The following is a 26,748-nucleotide window of genomic DNA, read 5'->3' on the forward strand; positions in this document are numbered from 1 at the left end:
GCGCTCTCCTGATTTATACATAAAAGGAGGCGAAATGTGGGATATATACTACTGACTGAAGGGTGGCTGTGATTTTTACTCAGTTGAATGAGGGGAATCCTTTGATGATTTTTGTGGTTGTGAACTCTGCGGGCTTAACGTTAATTTAGACTTAGAGCTGCCCGTTTCTTGCTCCATCCCTCTGTATTTCTGTCTAAATATATATATGGTATTATTATTGTTGTTTCAAAAATGCCAATGGCTTTAATAGCCAGTATGTATGAAGATTAATTGATTAATTTGTTCTTCATGTGGTACTATTATTGTTGTTTCAAAAATGCCAATGGCTTTAATAGCTAGTATGTATGAAGATTAATTGATTTATTATGTCTTTAATTCTGGGTTTTGTTAATTTTTTTGATATGTTTATCCGGTGATCCATATTATTGAAAATATGGAACATTTGCCTCACCAAATACAGATCTATCATGTCATATATACATAGATCTTGTCCATCATAGATATTGCAGTTTGCAAGGATAATAAAAAGTATAATCAACGGAGAAATTTCCGGCAATAAATCAAGATAATTTATAATTGACTAGGATAAGAATAACACAATCAGACAGTTAGATCGATGATTAAGTTGAATTAGTAAGGAACTAATATTAGTATTAATTCATAACAAGTCTTTTAAGAAATACTAACATTATATCAGTATTATCTATTAAGTTTTTGGGTCAAGTTGATCAACTAAGACAATACATGGCATACATATACGCAATATATCTAAAACTCTTGAAAAAGTTATAACAATGCATAGATTTTAAGAGTGATGATGTATTTTTCTTTATTCACATCTAGCAAATTGAAACATTTATGATCGTGAATTGCTTTTAAGTTTTGATGTATGTGGTTGACTAAACGTATTGAATTAAGATCGTTATTGTCAACCGCGTCTTACTTCCCCAATATTTTGAGGGCGTATTCCCATTTTGAGGAGCATTAGATCCATATTCATCAATCCCCAAATAGAAAGTAGAATCGCCTCAATACATATCAATTTGAGTTATGTGAGACAGAGTTAATACAAAAAAGGTCTATATAGATATATGACTAGAAATGTTAACGTTTAAGAACAATAAAAAAAATGGTGTATCATTACTAACTGCTCTGCGCTTTCTTCTCCACAACATACTAGCACCTCTTATGTGTTGTCTTTATCCGCATTGAATGTAATGTTGCTATACACAAGGTCCATAAAATGTCTTCCTTCCTCCTCTCTCACTCTTGTTTGTTGCCTTTCAAAAGTTGACAATAAAAAGGTTAAAAATGAACGATTAGTACAAATGGGTTCGTGTCGGTTTTTGTCACCATTCTGTTGAGGTTTATTATTTATATCAGTATCACTGCTTTTAAAAAGTAGTACTTGAACAAATTTTTATAGGACACATTAGCATTAATTAGTATCTTCTTCCTATTTTGTCTCTCCTTGGATTTGTGACTTTTAAGAATCTAGTAACACATGACAATAATTGAATGGTTAAAATTTGTTTCTCTCCATTAGCATTAATTAGTATCTTCTTCTTGTATTTTCTTTCCTCGTACTTTTTGACTTTTAAGGGCCTAATAATACATGACAATAAGCAAGTTGAATGGCCAAGATTTATTTCTCTTCACTTTCAAAATTAATCCATTAAATTGATTAGGTATTAAAGTAAAATAGTAATCTGTAAAGACAAATTAAACTCTTATCATTCCCAATTCTTCAATTAACCTAGAGTTAAGGTGTGAATCAGCATTGAAGCGTCAGATTGGTGTTGATTTAATTGCAACTTGAACAGATCTTGACAAAGATTCTTGGACAGTGATTTATTTCTAATTAGAGAAAAAAGCAATCAAGTCACTACAATAGTTTCCAAACCTTCATTTCCTTCTCCCCTGCAGACTTACCAAGACTTTGGCAAAATTCAAATCTAGGACTCTTATATGTGAAACCTTTACCCATTCTTGCTTTTGTCAAATTAATTAGTGAGGTAGTCTTATGCTTGTGTACCCAACCAAACACCAGTTCGATTGCGTGAATCATTTAGCGACAGCAACTAATTAAGTATATAATTGTTAAAATAATATCTTAATCTCCACATTTCCAATTTTCATGTGCATTAGACTTTCATACAATAATAATACAACAAAAAATGATTATCTGGTTGGCCCATAGTGAATGCAAAGTTCACCAATTAATCAAAATTGTCTTTCGATTAAAAAAAAAGTTAGACAAAAAAAGACACTTGTGAGCTGTAATCGAGTCAATAATATCATAAGTCTAATCCCCGGTGGTTTTTTACTCCCCCTTAAATTATACCAAGTAAATGAACTTTGAATGTGGCTTTAAAATGATCCCAATCACAAAACCTAACAACTACTACGTAGACCCATTTTCATGCTTTTCTTGATTGATTGAAATCATTGTTCATTAAATTACTCATTAATTCCCCCATCAGTGTTGTTACTAGTTAAGAGAAATATTGAAAAAATGACTACAAAAATCACGAGATTTGATATATCTTGTTACCATATAGTTTTATTTACATGGAAAAAAAATTAGAAATCCGGACATTTGAGTCTCAATATAAGTTCTAATGTTATATGTCACTCATTTATTGAATGATAAAATTTGAGTATGAATGGATGATGAAATTTAAGGCTTATAAAATTACTTAACCATCATCTAATAAATGAATGCCACGTCAATTAAAATTAAAATTGAAACCTAAACATTGGGATAACTAATATTGGTTTATGGATGAAACACATATGAAAATGGAATTTGGTAATCGTTGAGGGACCCAAAATTCTCTTTTTCCACGGAGAGGAGACGAGAGCATAGCGTGTATAATTAATTAAGGTTAATTATTACTTATTAAGCAAGCAAATTTGTTTCCCTTGATGACTCGATAAATAATTTGATGATTTAATTGATAGATTATGATGGCCTGGAATTTAAACATACAGGAAAATTAAAAAGTCATGATAAAATCTAGGCTATCTAGCTTTAATAAATTATTGATAAAACTTTACATTCCAATTGTAATTGCAGCAGACAAGAAGCAATCAACATAAATTAAAATTAACTGATCAGTCTTGTTGTTGACTGTTTAATCGCAAGATCGGAAAAAAAAAATTAAAAAGAAAGACAAAAATTATGGGGTGTACGTAGTTGCATGCTGGCTCCTTAATTAAATATAATTAATTAATTAATTAACATCATATCCTCTTGGTTGAAGTTTATTATTTATTAATTAAATTAACTAATTAAGAGGGAAAAGAAAAAGGAAATTAATCAAGTGAGTCGCTTCGACGAGGAGCAGTAGCAGTCGGTCTACTGAGACCGCGACCATTGCAATTGTAGTAGGAGCTACCAGGAGCATCGCAGGGAACAGAGTTGCCTTCTAGGGCTCCATAACTGCTGTACCACGTTCCCAGAAGCTGACGGCGGCTGTCCTCCGTTGGCATCAACATCTCATTCGGATCTTCAACACGGTTTATGTTGTTGATCCGTCCCCAGCTTGAGCTGCCGTGTGCACTGGAATCCACCACTGCCGCCGCCACCATGAACAGCATCATAACCACCTTTAAATTCATTCTTTCTTCCTTGTCGATCTTTACTATTATAAATATGATGTTGTTTCATTTAACACACGTAGAAACATGAAATACGATCCATCACTCTTAATGATTCAGCTCGCCCTTCCTCTACTTTCCGGATGATTTTTGTGGTTCTTAAATTTTTAGGTTTAACGTGAATTAAGGGCAGTCGCAGTCCGTTTCTTTCTCCTTGTTTTTCTCTTTCATTTTTTTTTTAAATCCATTTTGTTGGTTCTGTTTTTCCCAATATTAGTGTTCTAGATTATAGTGGTGCGCAGATGACTGGATCCCGCCCTGGTGAAAGACAAATTGGTGCCCAAACAAGCCCATATATTTTTTTTATTTGACAGTGCATATTGACGTTTTTCTTTTCTTCTGTAAAATATTCAAATTTTGTACATATTTATCCATCTAAATAAATTAATGGAGTAGACCCTGACTTTTTCATTTTAGAAATCATTTGGCGACAGCAAACTACAGTAAATTTATAAAATAATATCTTCCCCACAATTTTTCCAAGTTCGTGAAGTAAAGTTTTCTCGTACACTATATATATAATGTGAAGTGGTTGACTGATCGGCCCTTGGTGAATGCAACAGCAAGTTCTCCCTTGTACCCCACCATTAGATATTTTCATTTCTTCTCTTTTTTTAATTATGTTTTCTTAAGTTATATATAGTACATTCATAGAATTATAGCATCAATTGAAACATAAATTAATTATCTCAACTCAAAAAACAAAACAACAGTGACATTTACAAGAATAAAATGAGTCTCATTTAATGAATTTTTTGAAACATATTACATTAAAAATAATACAATCAATTAACGATAGTATGAAATATGCAGTTGAATTTAATATAACCATCATTTAGATGATAATTTTTAAAATAAATACACACATGATAAGACATCGTTGTATGACAAGCATAGTATGTTTTAATTTCAAAAATTTCTCATTCATGACAACTTTAATTTCTAGCTCTTCAATTAATTAATGAAAAATAATAATAATCTTGCTCTTCAAACATCGAAAAGTGTTGGGCACGAGGCCGAGGAATGACCTAATTGGCCGCAATCTCCTCATTCACAAAAATTCTAAAATACATCAAAGGTAGTATACCAATTATACAACAAGCAAATGATTTTATAACCGTATGTATTTATTTTAAAAAATCATCATATAAATAATGATTATATTAAATTTAAATACACATGTTATACATGCATTGATGAGTTGTATTATCTTCGATGTAGTCTAGGATTTCTCCTCATTTTTTTACGATTTTTCTTCAATAAAATCACTGTAAATTGTAGGAATTTTATTTAAAAATTTTTTTGCCTAAAATCTCTTGTAAAATTATTAGAAATGGAAGAACTAGGAGGCTGAAATCCTCCTCATCAAAGAGGGGGGAAAAAAAGAAGAAGGAAGAAGGTGAAATCCTCGCTGGCTGAATCCCACCGAAGTCAAGCATGCATGATATAGAGCAATAAATGAGCTTTGAATACAGATTGAAATATTTCAAATCAGAAACCTAACAACAACTACGTAGACCCATTTTCATGCTCGCTTTATTTGACTTGCTATGCATTAACTTGATAATTATATTGCTCATTCTCCGTTTAGGGTGGTTCCTGAAGGCTAATAATAGAATAATTTATGACAAGATGGGTGCAATTTGAGCTTTTAAAATATCCCATCACCATTATCATTTGCATGAAATGGTCTTCGTGAGGGACCCAAGAGTCGTGCATTACACGACATGCACTGTGGGAGAGCTTTTCTTTTTCCACGGAGACTGTGACTTCAGCTGAGATTAATGCTAATATATGAGCAGTCTCGAATCTCTTTTCGTGGGCTCGGTGATCAACAAGATTGACAGGCCGTTCAAGCTGCTGATTGTAATTGGTTTTACTAGATGATTTTAAAAGATCAGTTTCTTCTTTATTCAATACGAGATCTTAATAGTAATCCTTCCTTCAAATTAATGTTATATGCATTATTTATTATATACAACAAAATAAGGATATCAAAAGTGAGAAAGTTCATGAAGAGAGAGACATTGCTTTTGTGATATATTTGATATCATAAGCTTTTTGTTCATATCCGTTCAATTAAAAGCACCAATTATAGTTGATTTTGTACGCATGTGAGAGTAACAAGACCCCCCAACCAACCCACAAAAACGAGCCACTTCGATCAGTACACATGTGCGGCTAGGCCCCCCTTATTTTATCCTTGTGGAAATGCACCAAATACCTTATGCCCCATCATATTAAATTGCTCCAACATCAAGATCAAACCAAGACAATCACTCAATTTCAAATAATAGAATAATAATTTTCAATTTCAACTTATATTTTAAAATAAAAAGAGATAAACTTAACTAATAATAACATCATTTAATGGCGTCAACGTTTTGTTTTAACAGGCAAAAGGAGATGAAAGCTATCTTATTCCCTTAATATTTAACTTTAAATGGGGTGTCTTTACAAACTTTAGAATATATCAACCTGATTAAAAGATGGGCTTAGCTTAGACCACAAGTGATCCGCTCCAGGCCTCCAACTTTCAGAAAAACATATAGGATTTTGAGTGTGTGACGGCAGATTACTTTAATTTTATTCCTCTCTTGTTGATTTATTGAAAAAAAAAACATTTGATGAATAATATCGTCCATTTTATGATGTACAAGTGATATAATTTTATGTAAGGAGTAGTAAAATTCTGTATTAATCACATAATAGCATGTGATGGTAACAATTCCATAATTTCTCGTCGGTCAATCAAATATTATCGTGCACCAGGGTTGCTCGTGATTCATGAACAATGCAATACCCGCTACATCACTATTTCTTCAATTATTAAGAATTTTTAAGTTATATTTTAATAAAAAAAAGAAATTAAAAAAAAAAATTTATTGGGTTAGATAATAGATAGTCTTTGCAATTGAGTTTCATCATCAGCCACCTTTTACTTTGTCTGTTTCACAACTGAGCAAAGTACAGGTGGCCCGTGGTTTTTAATTCTTCTTGCTGCTTCAATTTTCTCCTCTCTCTCTCTGTCTTATGTGTGTTTGGCTAGTTTGTTCTTTGTTTCTGCTCCGAACATTTGCTGTAAGTTACTAACTTTGATGAGGCTTTTTGTTCTTCCTGTTGTTCAATGTTTGTATCTGTGCATGTGCTTCAGGTGTTCTGTTTCTTTCACGAATTCTCTTTCTCTGATCCGCGAAGACTGCAAATTCTTAGCTTTTTGCTGCCTTTGTTGCTTAATTTGATATGGGTTCTTTTCAATGTTGCTTTTGGTGGGGTTATTAATTTGTTTTCTTCAACTTTCATGGCTGACCTTCCGCCTTTGTGTGTCTGCAAAATTCTCAACTTTCAGTTTATGTGGGTTTCAAATTTACTTGTTCTTGCTCAGGAAGGATGTTATTGTTTGTCTTATGGATTTGTCTTTGTTGGATTTATTTGTGGGTAGTAGAAATATGTTGTCTGTTCAGATAATTATGATCACACGAAGTTAAAAACTTGTTGGTATGAGAATGAGCAGTTATTGCTTTAGAGCTTATATTGTTTGTTCCGAGTTTCTCTCATTAACATCCTTCAATGATCTTCTTCTTGGTGAATTGTGTACTTCAGAAGGGTTAAGTTTCTTTCTTGTTTTATTATTATTATTATTATTATTATTTTTAATATATCTTCTTAGTTGTTAATTGGAAAATTATCCAGAATTTTAATTGATCCTTAAATTTTGGGAAATGTTACATTTTTGGAGTTGTTTGGTTATGTTTGTGCATATTAACAATGATCGCCTGTAGAATTAGGACCTTTTCTAAAGCTTTTGCTTAAGATGCCCAATTCACCCAAAATATTGGGAATACAACTGGGTCTATTTTTGTGTTTTGTGCTAAGATGACAAGTTTAATTGTTACTATTGCAATTGTTCTGAGGTACTCACATCTTCCTAAAGAATGGATGGCAATGTTTGATGCCATTGATCAAATTCACCTCCATGTGAAGAATTTTGGCATACTTTTAATCAGTTGGCTCTTTCAGATGACCTTTTGTTTTCTTTGAACTGGAACTTTAAACGTACAACCAAAAAAAAGGACAAAGACAGGCTTATTGTGCTTATCAGATTTTTTAGTCTTAAATTTGTTTCCAGCCTTCATTCTCTAATGGTTTGCACCATTAATTGACAGGCTGATGTGCTGTGAATGTTCTCATTCCGCTCTGAAAAGAAGAAATAGCTCTTGAAGAAGTTCTCCAGTTGTAATCATGAGCAGCAATTCACATCTTCCCCTTATATATAAGAAAGGAAAACCCAATCTTCTAGTTGAGGTAAAAAAAGATTTGGACTGTAGTTGCATCTGATCGTTTATTTATTTATTTATTTTAATATCTTCTTGCTTGAGTTTATTCTTAACAAATTTTATTGGTTTTCAGGTTGCCAATACAGATAAACAGTTAGTTACGTTGATCCATTCCAAAGGATTACTGTGCCCTGAAGTTCAAGAATTGTACCACAGAGTCTGCTCAAGCTATGAGAAAATTCTTCTAAATGATTATGATCAGGCAGAGCTTCAAGATGTTGAATATTCTTTGTGGAAGCTTCAGTATAGGCACATCGATGAATTTCGGAAAAGAATAAAGAAAAGCTCTGTTTCAGATAATACAATGACGCAAAGTGGTGCTAACGTGCAGAGAAGCAGTGACAATCATATAGAAGGATTCAAATCTTTTTTGTCGGAAGCAATGGCATTTTATCGTAATCTGGTAGTTAAAATTAAAAGATATTATGGGCTTCCAGAAGAATCTTCCTTCGCTAAGGAAGGTTATATGTCAACTACTCTTGAACCAAACAAAAAGCAGAAATACCAGTTTTTATGCCATCGCTTTTTAGTTTGCCTTGGGGATCTTGCTAGATACAAAGAACAGTATGAAAACTTTGGTGCTCAGGAACATAACTGGTCAGTTGCAGTTTCCCACTACTTGGAAGCTACAATGATTTGGCCAGATAGTGGAAACCCTCAGAACCAGGTAATTTCATTTTCTTTTCTGAACTTGGGATCTATAATCCCTATGTTGAACTTTGTTTCTTTACAAAATGTATGTATGTATGTATGTATGTTGTATGTATGTGTGTGTGTGTGTGTGTGTGTGTGTGTGTGTGTGTGTGTGTAATTTCAAATGCTTCTACTTCCGTTCTATACATGTAACCATGTGTATATGTAGTTGGCAGTGTTGGCAACATATGTCGGTGATGAGTTCCTTGCATTGTATCATTGTGTACGGAGTTTAGCAGTTAAAGAACCTTTCCCTGATGCCTGGAATAACCTCATTTTGCTTTTTGAAAGGGTACGAGTTGAGATCCTTTCCCCATTATTACCAGATTAAGTTTAGCAAATTTTTATCCTTCTTTATTTTAATTTCTGATATCCAGTTGTTCGCATCTCTCAACGGTTCTTATAATATTGCAGAACAGGTCATCTGATTTGCATTCCCTTTCTATGGAGGCCCACTTTGATTTCTCAAAACCATCTGAAAGAAGCAGCAATCAGATCAAATCACAATCAAGAGATGGTTTTTCAAATTGCAATATGTTGAAAGCTGAACATGATTGCTTTAAGGAAACAAATTTATGGTCACTTATCATCAGAACAATAAGCTTCTTTTTCATAAAATCCAGGTATTCCTTGTTGCACATTTTCTTATGATCCAGTTGTGAATTTGCTCATGGGTGGTGATTCGTGTAACAAGTTTTATTTATGTGTTCGCGCACGTGTGTGTAAAGGCTGTACATTTCATTTTCTGATATTGATTGTTCTCCATTCCCTTCCTGTGCTAGTTGCTTTAAGCCTTCACTGGAATATCTATTTGGTTCCTTTATCAAAATTCATGTTTTATTAACTTAAAACACTTTAGCTGTCCACTAATTTGAATATTATGGAGAAAACCTAAACACAACCCAGCATTAGATTGTGGGTCGGGGTATATTCATATTTAGCTTATTTCTTATGTTTTCTGCACCTTTTGGATGGGAGGCAGTTTGGAGGATTTCCCTTACACTTTTGCTTCTACCATGAGAGAGTTGGATGCGGCAATGGAATTAGATGATGCAAAACTAAAAGCCATGCTGGAATCCTATCAGCTTATGGATTCAGCTAGAACAGGCCCTTTCCGAGCACTTCAAGTTGTTTCTATATTCATTTTTACCATTGAGAATCTGATTAATGCCCCAGAAATAAAAGGATCGAAAGACAAAAATGATATGCAGCAGCTGGAGTTTATACGGTGGGCATTATCTGCTACATTCATTTTCATGGGACGCCTAGTTGAAAGGTGTTTGAAGTCAAATAGCTTGGACTCTAGCCCTCTTTTATCTTCTGTACTTGTTTTTGTGGAGTGGTTGGTGGGCATACTTGAGCAAGCTGAATCATATGCGTCAGATGGTAAAAGTAGAAGTGCTATGTCTTACTTTTTTGGTGCTTTTGTTGGCCTTTTGAAGCAGCTCAATGCTAGGAGTGAGGTCTCATCTCCCAAAAAGACTGCTCTGTGGGAAGACTATGAGTTGAGGGGCTTTGCACCAGTATTGTGTTCGCACCAGTCATTAGATTTCTCAGTGCATTTTGGACATATAAAGAGTTTTGAAGCTGGCATTGAATGTCGTGCTGATCGTGTCATTAATGCTGCAATGAAGATTGCAAACAGATCAAATGGTTCTCAAAAGTGGATCATCTATGACAAAATAGGAATGAGATTCTCTGTGGCAGTTTCAAATGTGAATGCAGACACAAGCAACTCAGAATTTGAGTTGACCAATGATCTTAAAGTGAAAGAGGCCCATCAGTCTATATCCAAGTCAACTGAGGAATATGAAAAACAGATACTGGAAGAAAATGAGACTAGCCCTTCTGTGCTAGGAGAATCTGCTGCCATGGAAGAGGAAGAAGTCATTGTCTTCAAGCCTCTTACAAGATATAATTCTGCACCACTCTATGCTTCTGTTCATACTAAGGACTCAGAATCTCCAAATGACACAGAGGAGCAAACAGTGCCACCTGATGAATGCTTACGCCGTGCCACCTCACTCCTTATAGCACAAAACCAGTCACAGGATGATCCTTTGGGGTTCCATTCTGACATCACTAATTTCAGGCCCAGCAAACCGTTTAAGCAGCAGGAGCCTCCTGTAAAGGAAACTGGAGCATCCTCATTTTCTCCAACTGCCATATCTGCTGGGCCTCCCTCTCTCAGTTCTTGGGTCTTCAATAGAGGAAGTGGCAATAATGATAGAGAAAAAGGGAGAAGTGACACGAGTATACCTGGCTTGAGCCCCATTGAGGAAATAGCTTCTGCATCCTTATCTGGTCTCACCATTGGTCAAACTAAGGATTCTGTTATAAGTTCTGGGCAAACTTATGCGAGCAGCAATTACAGTTCTCCATATTCAGCTCCAGTGCCTTCTGCTCCTTTATTGCCTGAGAATGCTTCTTGGTTTAATGATGTGCAACCCAGTTCATATGAATTCAAGAACTTGGAGGGCATCAACCGAACAAATAACTTGTCTGATGCATCAGCGTTGAGTAGTTATCCAAATTTGAACTCTACTCATGATCATTATAATTATGATTATGCTGTTCCAGGTTTCATGAATGGATACCCACCATTCCGTGGAATGACTTCTTCTGAATGGCTTCGCCAGTACAGAGAAAACCACAATCTTGACTGGACCAATAGCTATTCATGGCCCCTTCATCACTACGCTCCCAGGAACTCAGGCAACTTCCATAATCAAGATGCTTCCATGCTCAATCTTCGTGATCATTGGCAAGTTCCGCTGGCTTCAAACCAAATGATTTATCCTGAGAGCCAATTGTTGCATCCGGGTTTTCCCCAAGTTCATGCAGCAGATGAACACAGAAGAGATAAACTATTTCCCGATTACCAGAGGCCAACCGCTTATGGCTGCGGCGTCGCAACAGACTTTAGAGATGAGCCACAGCCTCTTTTGCAGTATCTTAAAGAGAAAGAATGGCTGTTGCAGCGGGATCCAACAGGGAGAGGTCCTTATATGGGAAACTGAAATGTTCATACATCATTAACTTGTTGATACAAGCACGCAACACGACTGATACCATTCTCGTAGACCTGAGATTGAATTTGATGAAAGTTAACCAAGTATGTATTATGATTGTATATGTCAATATGCACGTCCCAGTGTGATATCTGAAATGGGTGTTCAAGGAAAGTTTTATAGAGAAAATCTAGCTGAAGCTGTCCACAGATGTTGTATGTTTGTTTAATAATGATGTTAACACTCTTACTGATCAAATTTTTTATTTTGCTCTATCCTTCAATATCATAATTGACATCGACTGATGAACATGCACAACTGAAATTCCACCGGATTTGTGTGTGGTTGCTTTCTACCTCATCCTGACAACGCTCATACTACAGGACCCCTCCCCTGCCTCACAGATAGATAGAAGAACGTCGGTAATAAGACTATGCTAGAAAGGACAAATGCAGGTAGCAAAAATTTAACCAAAAAATTACCTAATTTTACATAAAATTGAATCTGAATTTGATCTGAGATTAGATTATTTATCCAGTGCAAACTGGTTTGCAATTACGGTATAAGAAAACGAGGAATGCTAATCCTGACTCTTTAAGTTTTGTCTTATTTTATTTATTCTTTGACATTATGATTAAGTACGGATAAGTGGATAACAAATTTATTTATTCGGGTGATACCTCTTTTATCCTTATAATAATAATAATAATTAATGGAGTTTACTACTTTACACTTATCGTAAGATACAATTTTCTCACAACTGCGCCGTGAGACTTACGACTGATTATTATTTTTATGAAAGGGCTCTACCACAGCACAATTGTGAGAGAATTGTACCTTAGGATAACAGTAAGGCAGCCACTCCCTTAATGAACACACACAGTCTAATTATTCACAATTTATCGATATATAATTAATTTTTTAAAAAAATAAAAAACCAAATATAAACTTGCATCATCGCATGGTATGCTATGTCGGACAGTTTGCCGAAAGAAGACCAATAAAGACATAATTGGGCCTGCAATGCAAAACGGTTGAGCCCAAATTAACATCGGATCTTTCTTACTCTCTCTGCTTCTCCGTCGCCTCAAAGTGCAAGCGCGAAAAAGTGGGTGGAAGTGGAGCTTGCGTTGCGTAGATCTGAACTTATTTATTTTTGGTAAGGAGGTTTAATACTTAATTTTTATATAAGAACAGAATTTATTTCTAAGTCTTTTTTATTTTCAGTTTTAGGTCAAGCCAACTTTGACTAGAATCCCGTTACCGTGATCTATCGACTGCATTTAATTAATTTAAAAAGAAGAAGAAGAAGAAGAAGAAAGCTCAGGCGAAAGATGGAAACCCATAAAGGCAAAGCAGATGTATCCTCGGCAGAAGCTGTCTTCCTTGGAGCTCTGGCACCTGGTGTTAATGTCCGTATTATTCTTAATATTAGTTTCTTCTCCGAAAGCTATATTACTGATATTTTTGTTTTTTCCATCTGATGCTGATCTAATGAGTCAACATTGGGTTTTTTTGTTTTCAGGGTCCCACATGGACAACGCTAAAATCGGCGTTTGTGATGCTGGGTGTGTGTCTTGCTGTTATGTTTGGATTAGCATTCTCTTCAAGCGACTCTTCACTGATTCTTCATGTTGGGTTTTTGCTCCTAATTGCTCTCACCCTCTTTTTTCTTCTTAGCTGGTATTCTTCTTATTTTCTACTCACTCTCTCTATTTTCTCAACTGTTTATTTTATTTTTATATTTTTAGGCATGCCTTGTTAACAACTTTCTCGGGTGGTATGTTTGTTGTTATTGCTTCAACTTCTTTGAGTTTGCTATTATGTACAGTACATAATAGCATTAGCTTTTGTTGATTACTATTATCAGGATTTGTAGTAATAGGCTGCAGAAGCATACACCGGAACTTTTTTTTAGGAAATTGAGATTCCTCCAAGTTCACTCTTAAGTAATTTGTCAAGCTATAAATTAATAGACAAATTAAATAGAGAATACACTAATCAGACAACACAAGATTTATGTGAAAAAATTCAACTCCTGATAAAGACACGGCCGTTATCAAAAGACAACAAGAGAAAAAATAATCATTATGTAAAAAATTATTACAACCACATTCTTATAAATAATTTTCTTTCACCCAAACCCAAAGTACATGATCCCAAGAAATATTCCTTGACAAAGTAAACCCGTAATACCCACATTGAGGAGCCAAATGCTCCTATAATATATCTACATGCTTGAGAATATATATATATTTTTTTTCCATTTTGAAAGCCCGAATACTTCCCTTGCATTCACCGATTGAATGCTTTCAATTTTTGGGATAAAATGCTCTTCTTTCTCTCTTCCTTTTATAGGCAAAACTTTCCTACAATCAAGGCAAGTGGCTGAAATGTTTGAAACATTTCAGCCACTTTTCAAAGTTTTCAAAGGCACCGAAATCGGCGGCTGCCTTTCGTGACTTTTACCACCGTTAGGAAATTGAGATTCCTCCTAGAATCATCCCAAGCAATTTGTCAAGAAACAAATTAATAGAAAAATTAAATGGAGAACAATATCAATCTCACAACACAAAATTTACGTGGAAACTCCAATTCCGGAGAAAAACCACGATTGTTGTCAAAAGACAATATGAGAAAAATATTCACTATCTGGAAAATTATTATAACTACGCTTTCAGAAATAATTTTCTCTCACGCAAACCCCAAATACATGATCCTGAGAAATATTCCTTGACAAAACAAACCCGCGATATACATATTGAGGGGCCAAATACTCCTACAATATATCTATATACTTAAGAATATTTCTCTCCATTTTGAAAGCCGGAATGTTTCTCTTGCATTCACCAATTGAATGCTTTGAATTTGAAATGACAAGCTCTCAAATGAGAACTTTTTTGGTAGGCAAAATTTGCCTAAAAAATTAAGCCAAGTGGCTGAAATGTTCAAATATTTCAGCTATTTTTCAAGATTCAAAAGAGACAGCCACCAAATTCGGTGGCTGTCATTCTTGACATTTTTTTCAATATTTTCTTTAACAATCTCCACTATGATTTAAAAAAAAAAAAATTACTGCCACTACTGCTATCACCGATGATCATAATTTTCAATATAGAGAATTATCGTACTCCACTATAAAAGATATACTCACTTAGAATTAATTATTAATTCCAAGAGTTTTACATCGGCGCATGTAGTGGTAGTTATGTTTTTCTTTTTTAATCACGGTGGAGATTGTTGAAAAAATTGAGTTAAAAAAAGGTCAAGAATAGCAGCCACCGAATTCGGTGGCTACCTCTTTTGAATCTTGGAAAGTTTAGGTAAATTTTATGTATAAAACAAGCTCTCATTTGGTGAATCCTTGAGAAGCATTCGAAATCTAGAGAACTGAGTAATTTAATGCAAGTTAAACATTAAGTGAGTAATAGGAATTTACATAGTGAATATTTTTCTCTGGTTGTCTTTTGACAACAACCATGGTTTTTCTTCGGATTTAGAGTTTTCCACGTAAATCTTGTGTTGTGAGATTGATATTGTTTTACATTTGATTTTTCTATTTATTTGTTGCTTGACAAATTACTTGGAGTGATCTTGGAAGGAATATCAATTTCCTAGCAGTTCAATTTTCAACACCTTTAGGGGCAATTGTGCGAAGAGTGGGAACTTTCATTCTAAAAGATTGCAAGCTCCCACTTGTAAGCTTGTGGGCATAATGCATTTCTGCATCTAGAGTCTTTTGTGCATGAAGCATTTAAGGATTGAAGGTTCATCAGTGTCAGTTAACATGCAAATGATTTATGATTTATAAGTGCAATATCTTTCAGAATTTGTGCACTTGCATGTGCTTGTTGGAAGCAAGTGAATGCTCTTTGTTCTTTTGTGAGGTTGCTGCTTCACAAATATATGCTTTGCTTTTTTATCCTTCATTTTTTATAGGCTTTTTTTTTTTCCTTTCTTTTGGTGCCACTGACTATTATGTGGAAGCTCTTGGAACTTGGAAGTGTCATGACAAACAAATCATGTTTTCAGAGGAACATGTCAAAGCGCTACCCACAGCCACTGTGCTGTCTAGGAAAATTTATGAGGTTGCTTTCTAGAAATAATTCAAAATTTTACTCTCTATTTTTCATTCTGTGCTTATTTTAAGTATGAATTTGGTTCTTGTTGAAGAGTTATTTTTCAAATATGCTGATTTCTCTTGGCATGCTACTAATTATGTGGCCATTTTCCTTGAGACTATTATGCATAAAGTTTGGAGAATCTCTTACATGACTGGCTGTTGGAAGACTGAAAACAAAAATCCAAAAATATTCTCTTATGTTTTGGAATTGCACTTTAAAAACGCATTTTGCTATCCTGTGCTGTCAATTCTATGTAACCGCATGGTGTTGTAAATCAAGTTTGACACAAAAACTGTCATTAGCTGGTTGTCCATTCCAGCTTAAAACATTCATAACCTTATCTCTCTCGATTTTTTAGCATCAATTTACATATTTCTTTTTGCAGCTTAACAGTTCATACCTGCAGGAATCCTGAGTCATTGTAGCCTTATGCCTTTAGGTGTAATGTTGTCTAGTCAATGATTATATGCTGCTAGATCCTGGGGCATAGATTCTTTTGACTTATGCATGATGATTGCTGGAGCAGTTATATGGCTGATGGGTAATTAGAATTGAGTTCTTTGCTTGTGTATATATGGGGTTTCTCTGTTCTTGTAATTGTTGGTTTCTTGATATCAGGTTAGTTTAATATGTAGATTATGACATAATCTGATATCAGGATGCTAAAGAAATGATTTATTAGCAAGGAAAACTGAATACTCAGATTTTATTCCAGTGAATTCCAGCACTGCTATTATTTATGTGCAGCTGTGTAAAATATATTAAAAAAAAAAAGATAAAATGGGAAAGAACCTTGGTCATTCTAATATTCTGCTATGCTGTTTGTGCCTTCTAGATGCATGTGGATTTTATATATTCTTTTTTTTTTTTTTGAGACCATTTGGATGAGCATACTGATATCTCAAATCATGACTTGTTGAAATTTCCTCAGGTTTCTTGCGCAGACTGGTCTGGTTTCAGTTGAACATCAAATGCAGGAGATGAACTTGATGCCAAATGATCATCAGAGAAGCAATAAAGGGGAATAATTTTGCTCAGAATATTTCTATAGCATTTCAAATGAAGACATCAGTAACAAAGGGCACACAAACAGTTTAAATGAAAAGATAGAGACAAACATTTTCTGATGCATTCATCTTGAAAGAAATGAGAAGAAGAGGTTGAAAGGAAAGAAGTGAATCCGGGCGGTTTGTGCTTACTTTTTGAGGATAATCACGGTGCATGTAACTAACTGATTGTGTTAGTCATGCTTTGCTTCTTTCTCCTTGTGGTTGTGCTTGTCCTTTTTGCCCTTGATGAAGCAGAAGCACGAGCAGCAAGGCAGCTGAAGAAGGAACTTCATATCTTTGGTATCACTGATTATTTCAATTGTTTCGAAAACCAACAAGTATATAAACTGTAAAGCTTCAGCAATAGTATTCTTATTCCTTGTTAACTTTATTCACTCATGTTCCCGGATGCCATTCCCATCTCTTACAGATAACAAGATGCCTAACTTCTTTATTTCCGTATTCCTGGCCATTGGCTCTCTCCTATGCTTAAATTTGAGGGTCATGTTGACATTTGCAGTTATTTTTCTGAGAAAAAAGAAAAGAAAAAGAAAAAGAAAAAGAAGCTGCTTTAATGTTTGTCTTCTTCGTGAAAAAGCTTCATGATAAAGAAGTTACGAGGCTATATTCCAATTTCCAAAGGAAGCCACGAATAAAGTGACTTGAAAAAACCGTTTGTTCTCCTGGAAGGGCTATCGAAAAATGGATTAACAGTGGGATGAAAGTTTGTGAACTCATCGAAATCAACCAACTAACAAGAAGCCCGCCGTAGAGATTCATTTTAAAATTAATTAATTACGATTGTAATTAGAGTAAACGGGATAATATTTTTATTGGGGTGATTTCACGGGCCAATTTTTTCTTTAATTTATCATATACATCCGAACGTACACATAAACAAAAACAAATGAACGAATAAATGCTTCTATCATTTTAATGATAGCGTTGTACTAAATGCCCATTCGTAGCGCATTTATATTATAATTAGGTGTTAATTACGCGTTGAGCTGGCCAAATCTGCCCACGAAAGATGACAAATACTTGCCATGTATGATTTTTTATTACCATTTTTACACAGAATGAACAGTCATTGTAGATAATTATTGACAATCTAGAACCCAAAAAAAAGAGAAAAAAAAAAGAAAAAGAAAATCTAACTTTCGGTGAAGGTTATTGGTTAAAATATCATTAAGATTAATTCGGCCCACAAAAAAAAAATTGGTATATTCAAAGAAAAAAAATCAAAATTATTGTTTTTCAAAGAAAAAATTATTGATTATCACAAATATATGAAGGATAAAACTGTGGTACAACTGTGGTACCGTGCCACAGTTGCACCCAATCGTTAGATTCCCACTTATTTAAGTGGACCTCACTTATTTAAGTAGATCTAACGACTGGTACAACTGTAATATGATACCACAATTATACTGTAGCCTGACCCATATATGAAAGTCTATTTCCTTTTATTAGAATTTAGAAGCAAGAAAGTTGTGGGGCCTGGGCCGAATTATTTTGATCAATAAAGAAATTCGAAAATAATAATAATAATAATGAAAAAGAAAAAAAGAAAAAAAGAAAAAGAAAAAGAAAGATAGGCGCATCGGCCGTACATATGCAAAAGAAAGAAAGCGCTCTTTTCGTTGGCCTACTATGTGTACTCCCCTTTTTGTTTCTTTTATCACCAGAAAATTAAAAAGCCAATTATTTGACCCTTTTCTCTGTTAATTTCTGCCTTTTTGCATGGCAATGTCACTTGCTACTTAGCTAGTTCAGGCACCGCCCCCTGTCTCTTTCTTTATATTCAGTTTCTTCATATTGATGTTAAATCTCAAGATTCACTGCAGGAATTAATAATCTTTTATCTGTTTTTGGTCACCACTTGAATCCTTGTGTATGTTTTATATATGTGTACAAACGGTAGAAGTTGTTTCTTTGAGATTTTTCTTCTGATCGTTTTTCTTTTCCCGTTTGGTTTTGTCTAGTGAAGGTGATCATGGCTTCAAATAGCGGTTTTGATGCCCAAAGGATGTTAGTTTTCTAGCTCCAATGGTGTCTTGGCTTTGTGTGATGGCGGCCGGGATCTTCTTGTTTTCTTTTTCTTGTTCTTCCTATTGTTGCTTGTCATGTTTCTTTTATTTACTGCTTGATTTTGGTTTATGATTGGAGGTTACAGGCTTGAACTCTACTTGCACGATTATTTTGTGAAGCATAACATGCATGAGACTGCTGAGACTTTCAGAAAAGAGGTCAATGTCGAAGCCAGCCATTCTGTTGGTACATGTCCTTGTTCAAATTTTCTTTTTTCCTTGTAAGAATTTGGTGTGCTTTTATGAATTTACTGATTTAATTTGTAATCAAGATGCACTCTTACTGCTGATCATGTCAAATTTTGTTTGAGCGTGTGGGCCCCTTTTTAATAGGGTTATTGTTCGCTTTGTTTCTGTGCTGTTACCACTTTTTCTTTCCTTGCTTTTATATTTTGTCTTTCTTTAGGAGTGTAGGAAAATTGGTTATCTTATGTACACAGTCTAAGAATTGATTCAACTTTCGCTTTGATATGGTTTTTGTTGATGTAGTTCTCATTTTAATTGATGGAGGGCTTATATTGCTCAATATTTGTAATCTATTGGATCTGTTGGAACATTCATGGTCATGTTGATTTTCACCTTATTTTCATTAACATTGTGATTGTTGACTGGAAGTTGCGGGATGTTGTTTCAGCTATTGATGTTCCTGATGGGTTCTTACATGAATGGTGGTGCATATTTTATGACTTTGCTGCTCAGCTAAAGCATCAGGAATCCAATACTGAGACTTCTTCTGAGGTGATACTTTGTTTACTTGAAGTCCTGTTGTTTTGTTTTGTGACTGTAAGAATGTGGATTCTATGGGTTCTATTTTTAATTTCCAGGTTACATATATGACTGAGAATCAACCACTTCATCCCATGGTGCCACAGTTAGCATTGGATCAGCAAAGGCCTAGACAGTTTCCAAGGAGTGCTGACCTTGATTCGATGATTGGGGAACCATCTCTGTTGGCTGCAAAATTTCAAGAGGAAGAGCAATTTAGGCGCTCTATGTGAGATTACAATTCCAATTATGGTTTCTCAAAGCTAATAATATGAATCTTTTAATACATTGCCCTTCCCCAATTTACAATTTATTTGGCTTTTCAGATCCCTTGTGTTTATGAATGTCTGATCTTTGAGAAATGTTTGAGATACAAAAGAGTGACTGAATGAGAGAGTAAAATTTGTGCTTGCCTATACAAATTTGAAATGAGGAACCTAAGAAGTTTTTATCTTATGTTTAGAAGATTGCATGCGTGAACATAACGCATTTAGTTGGATTTTTCATAATTAAAAATGTTCTTCTTTTCTTGTTTGACATTCTTTTATGTATTTCAGCCATCTGCAGCAGCAAATTCATAGTCAGTCTCAGCTTGTGCGAGTATGGTCTGGTCTATCCTATTTACTTCATTAATAGGATTTCAATTGCTAAAATTTATTCAAAGGTTACAAATTTTACCGATGATGCAGGATAATTTACGAGGCTTTGACTTTGGGAGGACTACACTGATGGATCCTGCCCTCTATGGTGCACAAATTCCCGTACCTGCAGCACCTGGACTTCATGGGGCAGGTTATTTGACATCATACAATTTAATGTTTTTGTTTGTTCTCTGGATAATTTTGGAATGAAACTTAGTTTTGCCTTTGATTTACTTTTACTCTGTTCTTAGAACTACAAAATCAACTGAATAAAGAGATATGTTCAGTATATTTATCAGGCTATATTCTGTCAAGATAGGAAAGAGTTGAACACATCATATGATGTCTTGTTTTTTGTTTTGGTTTTCATTTTCTTTTCTCCCTTCTGAGTAACTGCTTCCTTTGTTCTTTAATGTGGTAATTTTCTGTTTTACATATCTAATGCCTAATTTCTGTCTATTGCAGGCCTGAACAGAGATGTCAATCCAATGCCGTCGAATATATGGCCATTGGATGTAAGAGGCTTAATAATTTACTTGCTGAACTCGTTTGGCAGCTATTTTAGGTTCTTTCTAAGTGTAAATTTAGAACTAGCAAATCATCAACGAAAGTGCTTATTTTAGCAGGATTAAAAATTTAGCCAGTAGTTGGTCTTCATCTTGGTTTGGGAAATAAGCCCTTACACATTTTTTCAGGCACCAAAAAATCAAAGGCAGTTTCAAACATCGACCATGAACCATCAACAACAGATCTTGGCTCCAACACAGTCATTGACATTGGGGAACCTGACACCCAGTTTTCCTGGAAGCTCTGCCGGTTTTGCTCGTCACAAGCTGATGGTTCCCAAGATGGATTTAAGGGGGAAAAACGCACAGGTAAGCAGAAAACAGTAATATTTTTGTGTGCATGGGTATGAACTTTGTCAATCCTCTTGAGTTTAATATTGATATATGTGTGTGTGTGTGTGTGTGTATTTTACCTGTACTTTTATGTCCATCTATCGTTTATATATTCTCCATAACAGCATTGCTTCCCTTTTCATAAGCTTTGACATCCAGTTTTCCTACACACGAATATTTGGTGTCTGCACACCTGCATGAAACTGCACAGTAACATGTGCAATCATGAATCATGCAGGTTTCATGTCTCCCTAATGTCAGACTTCCTATTGGATATCATAATTATCTCTTTATTGCATACTCATTAAACTTGTTATGCTCATTTTCTGACTAGAGGTTTGTTTGGTGTTCTTATTCTAGATGGCTGTCCAAATGAGACAAACTGCACAGCACCAACTTCACGGTAAGCAGCCTCAGCACCAGCAGTTAGAAGAGGTTGGTCAGACATAGCACTGAATTGTTAATTTGCTTTGATACTTGGGCGGGAGAGGCCCAACTTATGTGATTTTATTTTCCCCCTATATACATTTTCTGACATTAAGTAATCTTGACCAGAAAGGCAGAAGAAGGAATAAATCGTCACTTTCAAGAGCTAAAGACAAGAGTAAGGTAGGTAACTTGCCCCAGGGAAAAAATGTAATGACCCTTTTTTCCAATGGCTAATTTTAAAAACTATTTGTTTTGCTTCATCTGATGGTTGCTTTTTCATGGTTTCTTTTACTGTAGGATGATCGGAAAGCAGAAGGCAGTAAACCTGTGAATGAAAACGTTGAATCAGTTTCATCCCATGATACTACTGTTGATTCAAGCACTGCCGCTAGCAACAAAAATAAGCCCAGAGGTTCTTCTTTTTCCAAAGTCAATTTCAATGTTGATATTGCATCGCTTTATGCAGTGTTCCTCTCTGGTGGAAACTAATTTACGAATTTCAATGCAGCCCCTTGAGGTGTGGAATCCAATTGAACGCTGTAGAATGCAGACAGGTGATGCAAACATTCATGATTCATCATTGGCAGATACATTTCATGGGTTGTATAGAGGCACTAATCCTGCGGAAGTTTGACCATCAGTCAATAAGTTCCATGGCTGAATACACTTTTTGTTGTAGATACTACAGGGAGACACAGAGACTGTTCCTATATCTTTTGTAAAGGTATAGACATAAATAATTACAATCAAAGTGTTGATAGCATTCAAATTTATTTGCCATATAAAATGCTGTTTCCCATTTGCCTTTTGTCCATATTGTTGAACTTGGCTCTGTTTTTGACTCTATATTGTTCATTTCTTCTTCTATAGTTTTGCACCGTCCCCGTAAATATTATTCAATCGATCTAGAGATACAAATTTATGTTTGTTGTGAGGTATTCGATGCAGAATATTACGCAGGGATGTAATTAATATTAATTTACACACTAAAAAAGTGTCATGCTTGCTAATTGAATCTAAATCTTACCAGTTACCATCTCTAATTTCATATTCAGAAAAAAAAATGAAGCATATTTATTTTAGGACACAGAATGTATAAAGAACACCGTTTTTCATCTCAGTAAGAAGATACGGATTAACACCAAAAGTAAATTAAAATAAAATCATGACTAGAAAGAAAATTTTAACTTGCAACTTAAAAGTAGTACCAACTGGAAACAAATTGGATAAAACTAGAAGACCAGCTTGAGCCACAAAATCAAGAGAGATGTCTGATGTTTGTATTTGGGGTTGCATTACATAAACCATTTTACAGAATCTACACTACAGGGCAAAGAACTCAAGCCACTTCTAGAGCCATCACTTCCATAATTCTTCCATTGGGATCCCGCGTTCACGAGAAACTTCACGCCACTGCTTCATTTTCTGCACTGCAACAACCGTTGCTCTAGCATTGTTGAGGGCATTGTTACTCCCAAGTTGCTTCCCCAAAGCATTCTCAACACCTGCCATTTCGAGAACAATTCTAACAGCACCTCCAGCAATCACTCCAGTACCAGGAGCAGCAGGTCTGAGCATCACCTTAGCCGCCCCAAAATCACCATCAGATCTATCATTTATTTGTTCAACAGAATCAGTAAGTGCATAGGAAGATAAATACATCAGCATTCAAATATGTTGCATAAAAATCATGCCCTCAGCGATATGTAAAGTTTAAGGGTAGATATGCAAATCAAGAAGCAAGATCATAAAGGGAATGCATTTGGAATCTGGATAGCATGCTTTTGCACACATATGGTAGGATTATTATTATCCACATATATTTCAATCTGGAGGTAAAGTCTGTAACTCAGGTTACAACGAACATCTTTTCTATATTTCTATCACACTGGCGTTTCTATCATTTGTTTAAAGGAATAGCAAAGGCATATATTTGGGTAGTTTCAATGAAAAATGAACCATTTAAAACAAATTTAGAAACAATTTACTCATTCCGACAGTTTCTGTCAGGTTTCAAAACATTCACTCAGTCACGATCAAACTGAATTAATCTACATTGTAAATCTATGTACGCTATAAGCAATTAAGCATAAATTCATCAAAATCACCATAGTTAGACCACAGCTTTATGACTCTCACATAAAACTTTTACACAAACAAAAATGACAAAATATCAACTTGCACTATATGTATGCAATGTTCGACATCCACCTTGAGTTTTTTAATTAGGCCTTAGCAAAAAAGTTTCTAGAAAAAAAAATATATAAAACTCTTTATACGGAAACTACATTCTGTCCCAAACCACAGGTTCCCCAAAATTAAGCACCCTCCAAACAACAGATTCAAAATCAATCCAGTCTCCACACAAAACAATTCTACAACATTCTGTCTGAAACAAACAATTCCACAGAATATAGCAAACTTAACAATCACATCAGTAATCTCGACTTCCCACATTTCACGTTCTCATTATCACACACATCCATACTCAAACCAGAAAAGTGAAACCAAAAAAATTGGGAAAAAAAAAAAGAAAAGAAAGAAAGATTGATTTACTTTACCTGTGTGGGAAAGTCAAGTACTTAGTCATAGGGACAGTAACAATATTCCTCCTAGCATCAACGGCGGATTTCTGTACGGCAGCAATAACTTCTTTAGCTTTGGCAACGCCAACACCAACTTGGCCTTTCTTATCACCAACCACAACAATAGCTCTAAACTTCAACTGCTTCCCTCCTTTGACCACCTTCGTCACTCTTCTGACTTGAACCACTCTTTCTTCAAACCCATCCTTCACTTTCTCCTTCTTCGTTTTCCCAAAAGCACTCGTCTTTTTCGCCTTCGAGTCCATCACATAAACATCATTTCCCAAGACGCTGACTCCCGCGTACGCGGGTCCGTACAATTCTTCGTAAGCAGCGGCAATTTCGTCCTCGGTTTCCATTGGGAGCTCGTCGAAGGAGGGCGGGGGAGTGTAATCCTCCGGGGGCGTCGGTGGGTCGAAAACGGCGGCGTCTTCATCTGGGTTGTTGAAGTCGTCGAAAACGATGCCGTTTGGTTTGTCGGATTCGGAGGCTCTGACGAGGACGGTCGAGAGGGTGAGTTTTGGGAGCCTGGTGAGTTTTGCAGTGGAGAGGAATGAGAGGCGGGGAGTCGAGTGAAGAGATAGAGACAAAGACAATGACGAGAGAGAAAGGGTTGCTCTTGTTGCTGATGCTGTTGTTGCCATTGGTGATGTGTATGTAACGCTGCGTTTGGGGGAGAGTGGAGAAGAAAGGAAGATCAGTTCAGTCTCTTGGGAGCTTTGCTTATCCCCCTCCTACGACGAAATGGGCAAAAAGCCAAAAGCAAGCTCAGAGGAGGACTATGTTGTAATTTTCATTTTCCTTTTTTATTTTTTATTTTTATTTTGGGGTTTAAGATGGTGTTGGATGGAAGTCAAATGTGTGAAAGCCAATCGCTACGAATTGGACTTTTGCACTTTTAAAAGCCCATTGTCTGGCCCCTTTCAATTGTCAGAACGCACGAAGAAAAGCCCACCAGGTATCCCCAAAATGCAAATTCTGTATGCAATTCCTCCGCATTTGCTGGCCTGCACGGGGCGATCCTTCTTGTTAAGCATTTTCTCACTATCTTGCATTCTTCTTACAATGCTTCAAAGGTGGACCATAATATTCAATATTAAAGCTTGAGGAAGCTAGTTAGTCAAACAACTCCAGAAGCTAGCTGCAATTGAGATTTGGCAGAAGAACTAGCAGAAGAAGATCGCGTTCTGATTGCTTTGTTGAGAGAAGAGGTACTTTTCATTCCCGCTTATGCTAACAATTAATACTCCACAATACATTGTAGTAAGAGTGGCCTTATAATTATTTATTTTATCGATTCTACTTTTGGAAAAGCCATCTAACGTGAAGTCAAGCCAATTAGAGATTTCACACAACAGAATACATACTTCTATTTTATGTGTTAATAACTAATGCTAAAACAAACCACTCAGTTAAAAATGTCGAGTGCCTAGAACTACTCTTTCACAATTGTGAGGGTAGTTTCAAAATCCCACAAAAATATTATAAGAATTTAATTCTTTTTTTAAATTTGAGTGAAAATAATTTTCTCCCTTTCGAAAATATGAGTAGAGTATATGCCTTTTAAATATTAGAAACGGTTAAAATTTGGACAGTACTATTTAAGATTTAATGTACACTACTCTCAATAATTATTTAATTATAAATATAAATTATAATCTCATATAATATGGGTTGTAATTTGAACAATAATCTCATGTAATTATAAAAAAAAAAAAAAAACTAATGCTAAGATTACAAAATAACAATATGCTTATAAATCCTAAAAGGAGAAGTCCTCATGAGATGATGTTGCAGCAGCCAATTAAATCGAAACACCAATAAATTCTAGTTCACTCTCTTTCTGGGTCTGTAGCTGATTTTTCTATACCAGGCCAGGCAGTCCGATTACTGAGAACCCACCGCAGAGCATTCTAAGCAAGATTCCACTTGTAATCACAACCATCCAAGAAAGACACGCCCGTATAGGAATCAAGTTATCAGCAGCCCCAGCGGCATAGAAAAGCCACATCTTGTACACAAAGAGAGGTCCCGGAACTCCTTAGCAACAGATTAACAGGTACGAAAAGGAGCAGACAATCATGTAGTTTCTTCTTATAAATCACGGAGAACATTTCAAGAAGGGGGCAGTACGCGATTTATTTGAATATGTATCTTTAAAAACAGCGTTTTACAAAGACTTTCGATAGATGTCAAAAGCTCAGCACATAAAATAAACCAAATGGTGATTGAACTTGGTAATGATAAAAAGAAATGGCGACGATTGAGAATGATGGCGATGTGATGCTTAGGGAGAGAAAAGAGAGCATATGAACAGAAAAGAAAATAAATAAAATAAAATATTTTTATTATATTTTTTAATGAGGATAATTTCGAAAAACAAATGAGTTAATTAAATATTGGGGCTGCTAAGATAAATCGAGAGAGACAAATATTTTTTTCTATTTAAAAAAATTGTCAAT

General features: G+C 35.2%; 4 protein-coding genes across 10 annotated transcripts; 3 read left to right on the forward strand and 1 right to left on the reverse strand.

Moving 5' to 3' along the window:
• The first annotated feature begins 6,572 nt into the window (after positions 1–6,572).
• On the forward strand, positions 6,573–11,915 carry LOC18053433 (protein SMG7L). Of its 2 annotated transcripts, XM_006449298.2 has the most exons (6): positions 6,574–6,744; positions 7,830–7,968; positions 8,074–8,667; positions 8,863–8,985; positions 9,108–9,316; positions 9,676–11,915. In XM_006449298.2, the coding sequence occupies exons 2-6, from the start codon at positions 7,906–7,908 to the stop codon at positions 11,711–11,713; spliced, it is 3,027 nt and encodes a 1,008-aa protein (XP_006449361.1). In that variant the 5' UTR covers positions 6,574–6,744; positions 7,830–7,905; the 3' UTR covers positions 11,714–11,915. The 2 variants fall into 2 exon arrangements, with proteins under 2 accessions (XP_024047809.1, XP_006449361.1); XM_024192041.1 differs by lacking the exon at positions 8,863–8,985 and having other exon boundaries at positions 6,573–6,744.
• A 532-nt stretch (positions 11,916–12,447) lies between these two features.
• Positions 12,448–17,339, forward strand: LOC18053434. The gene is made up of 4 exons (XM_006449301.2): positions 12,448–12,863; positions 12,932–13,116; positions 13,230–13,387; positions 16,760–17,339. Exons 2-4 carry the CDS (start codon positions 13,039–13,041, stop codon positions 16,854–16,856), a joined length of 333 nt encoding a protein of 110 aa, XP_006449364.1. The 5' UTR covers positions 12,448–12,863; positions 12,932–13,038; the 3' UTR covers positions 16,857–17,339.
• Positions 17,340–18,506: 1,167 nt separating this feature from the next.
• On the forward strand, positions 18,507–22,502 carry LOC18053435 (transcriptional corepressor LEUNIG_HOMOLOG). Of its 6 annotated transcripts, none has more exons than XM_024191952.1 (13): positions 18,507–18,534; positions 18,863–18,908; positions 19,054–19,154; positions 19,602–19,705; positions 19,792–19,961; positions 20,290–20,332; positions 20,422–20,524; positions 20,839–20,888; positions 21,069–21,248; positions 21,633–21,707; positions 21,828–21,881; positions 21,999–22,113; positions 22,210–22,502. In XM_024191952.1, exons 1-13 carry the CDS (start codon positions 18,531–18,533, stop codon positions 22,215–22,217), a joined length of 1,053 nt encoding a protein of 350 aa, XP_024047720.1. In that variant the 5' UTR covers positions 18,507–18,530; the 3' UTR covers positions 22,218–22,502. The 6 variants fall into 6 exon arrangements, with proteins under 6 accessions (XP_024047720.1, XP_024047722.1, XP_024047724.1 ...); XM_024191954.1 differs by having other exon boundaries at positions 21,633–21,675; positions 21,832–21,881; XM_006449303.2 differs by lacking the exon at positions 18,507–18,534 and adding an exon at positions 18,541–18,771.
• A 328-nt stretch (positions 22,503–22,830) lies between these two features.
• On the reverse strand, positions 22,831–25,076 carry LOC18053436 (30S ribosomal protein S5, chloroplastic). Its single transcript, XM_006449304.2, has 2 exons — positions 24,263–25,076; positions 22,831–23,310 (listed from the first exon to the last, which is right to left on the reverse strand). The coding sequence occupies exons 1-2, from the start codon at positions 24,928–24,930 to the stop codon at positions 23,061–23,063; spliced, it is 918 nt and encodes a 305-aa protein (XP_006449367.1). The 5' UTR covers positions 24,931–25,076; the 3' UTR covers positions 22,831–23,060.
• Positions 25,077–26,748: the final 1,672 nt, after the last annotated feature.

The sequence above is a fragment of the Citrus clementina genome, unplaced genomic scaffold, assembly GCF_000493195.1.
Source record: "Citrus clementina cultivar Clemenules unplaced genomic scaffold, Citrus_clementina_v1.0 scaffold_2, whole genome shotgun sequence".
NCBI classification, from domain to species: domain Eukaryota; kingdom Viridiplantae; phylum Streptophyta; class Magnoliopsida; order Sapindales; family Rutaceae; genus Citrus; species Citrus x clementina.

What these genes read in the sequence shown, in the direction of transcription:
- LOC18053433 (XM_006449298.2), top strand. Translation starts at nt 7,906, where the DNA reads ATGAGCAGCAATTCACATCTTCCCCTTATATATAAGAAAGGAAAACCC. An exon ending in AACCCAATCTTCTAGTTGAG is followed by an intron (nt 7,969 to 8,073) that starts GTAAAAAAAGAT and finishes ATTGGTTTTCAG; the next exon opens with GTTGCCAATACAGATAAACA. An exon ending in GTGGAAACCCTCAGAACCAG is followed by an intron (nt 8,668 to 8,862) that starts GTAATTTCATTT and finishes GTGTATATGTAG; the next exon opens with TTGGCAGTGTTGGCAACATA.
- LOC18053434 (XM_006449301.2), top strand. Translation starts at nt 13,039, where the DNA reads ATGGAAACCCATAAAGGCAAAGCAGATGTATCCTCGGCAGAAGCTGTC. An exon ending in CTCTGGCACCTGGTGTTAAT is followed by an intron (nt 13,117 to 13,229) that starts GTCCGTATTATT and finishes TTTTGTTTTCAG; the next exon opens with GGTCCCACATGGACAACGCT. An exon ending in CTCTTTTTTCTTCTTAGCTG is followed by an intron (nt 13,388 to 16,759) that starts GTATTCTTCTTA and finishes AAATTTCCTCAG; the next exon opens with GTTTCTTGCGCAGACTGGTC.
- LOC18053435 (XM_024191952.1), top strand. An exon ending in GGTTTTGATGCCCAAAGGAT is followed by an intron (nt 18,909 to 19,053) that starts GTTAGTTTTCTA and finishes TGGAGGTTACAG; the next exon opens with GCTTGAACTCTACTTGCACG. An exon ending in TAAGGGGGAAAAACGCACAG is followed by an intron (nt 21,249 to 21,632) that starts GTAAGCAGAAAA and finishes TTCTTATTCTAG; the next exon opens with ATGGCTGTCCAAATGAGACA.
- LOC18053436 (XM_006449304.2), bottom strand. Translation starts at nt 24,930, where the DNA reads ATGGCAACAACAGCATCAGCAACAAGAGCAACCCTTTCTCTCTCGTCA. An exon ending in TACTTGACTTTCCCACACAG is followed by an intron (nt 23,311 to 24,262) that starts GTAAAGTAAATC and finishes AATAAATGATAG; the next exon opens with ATCTGATGGTGATTTTGGGG.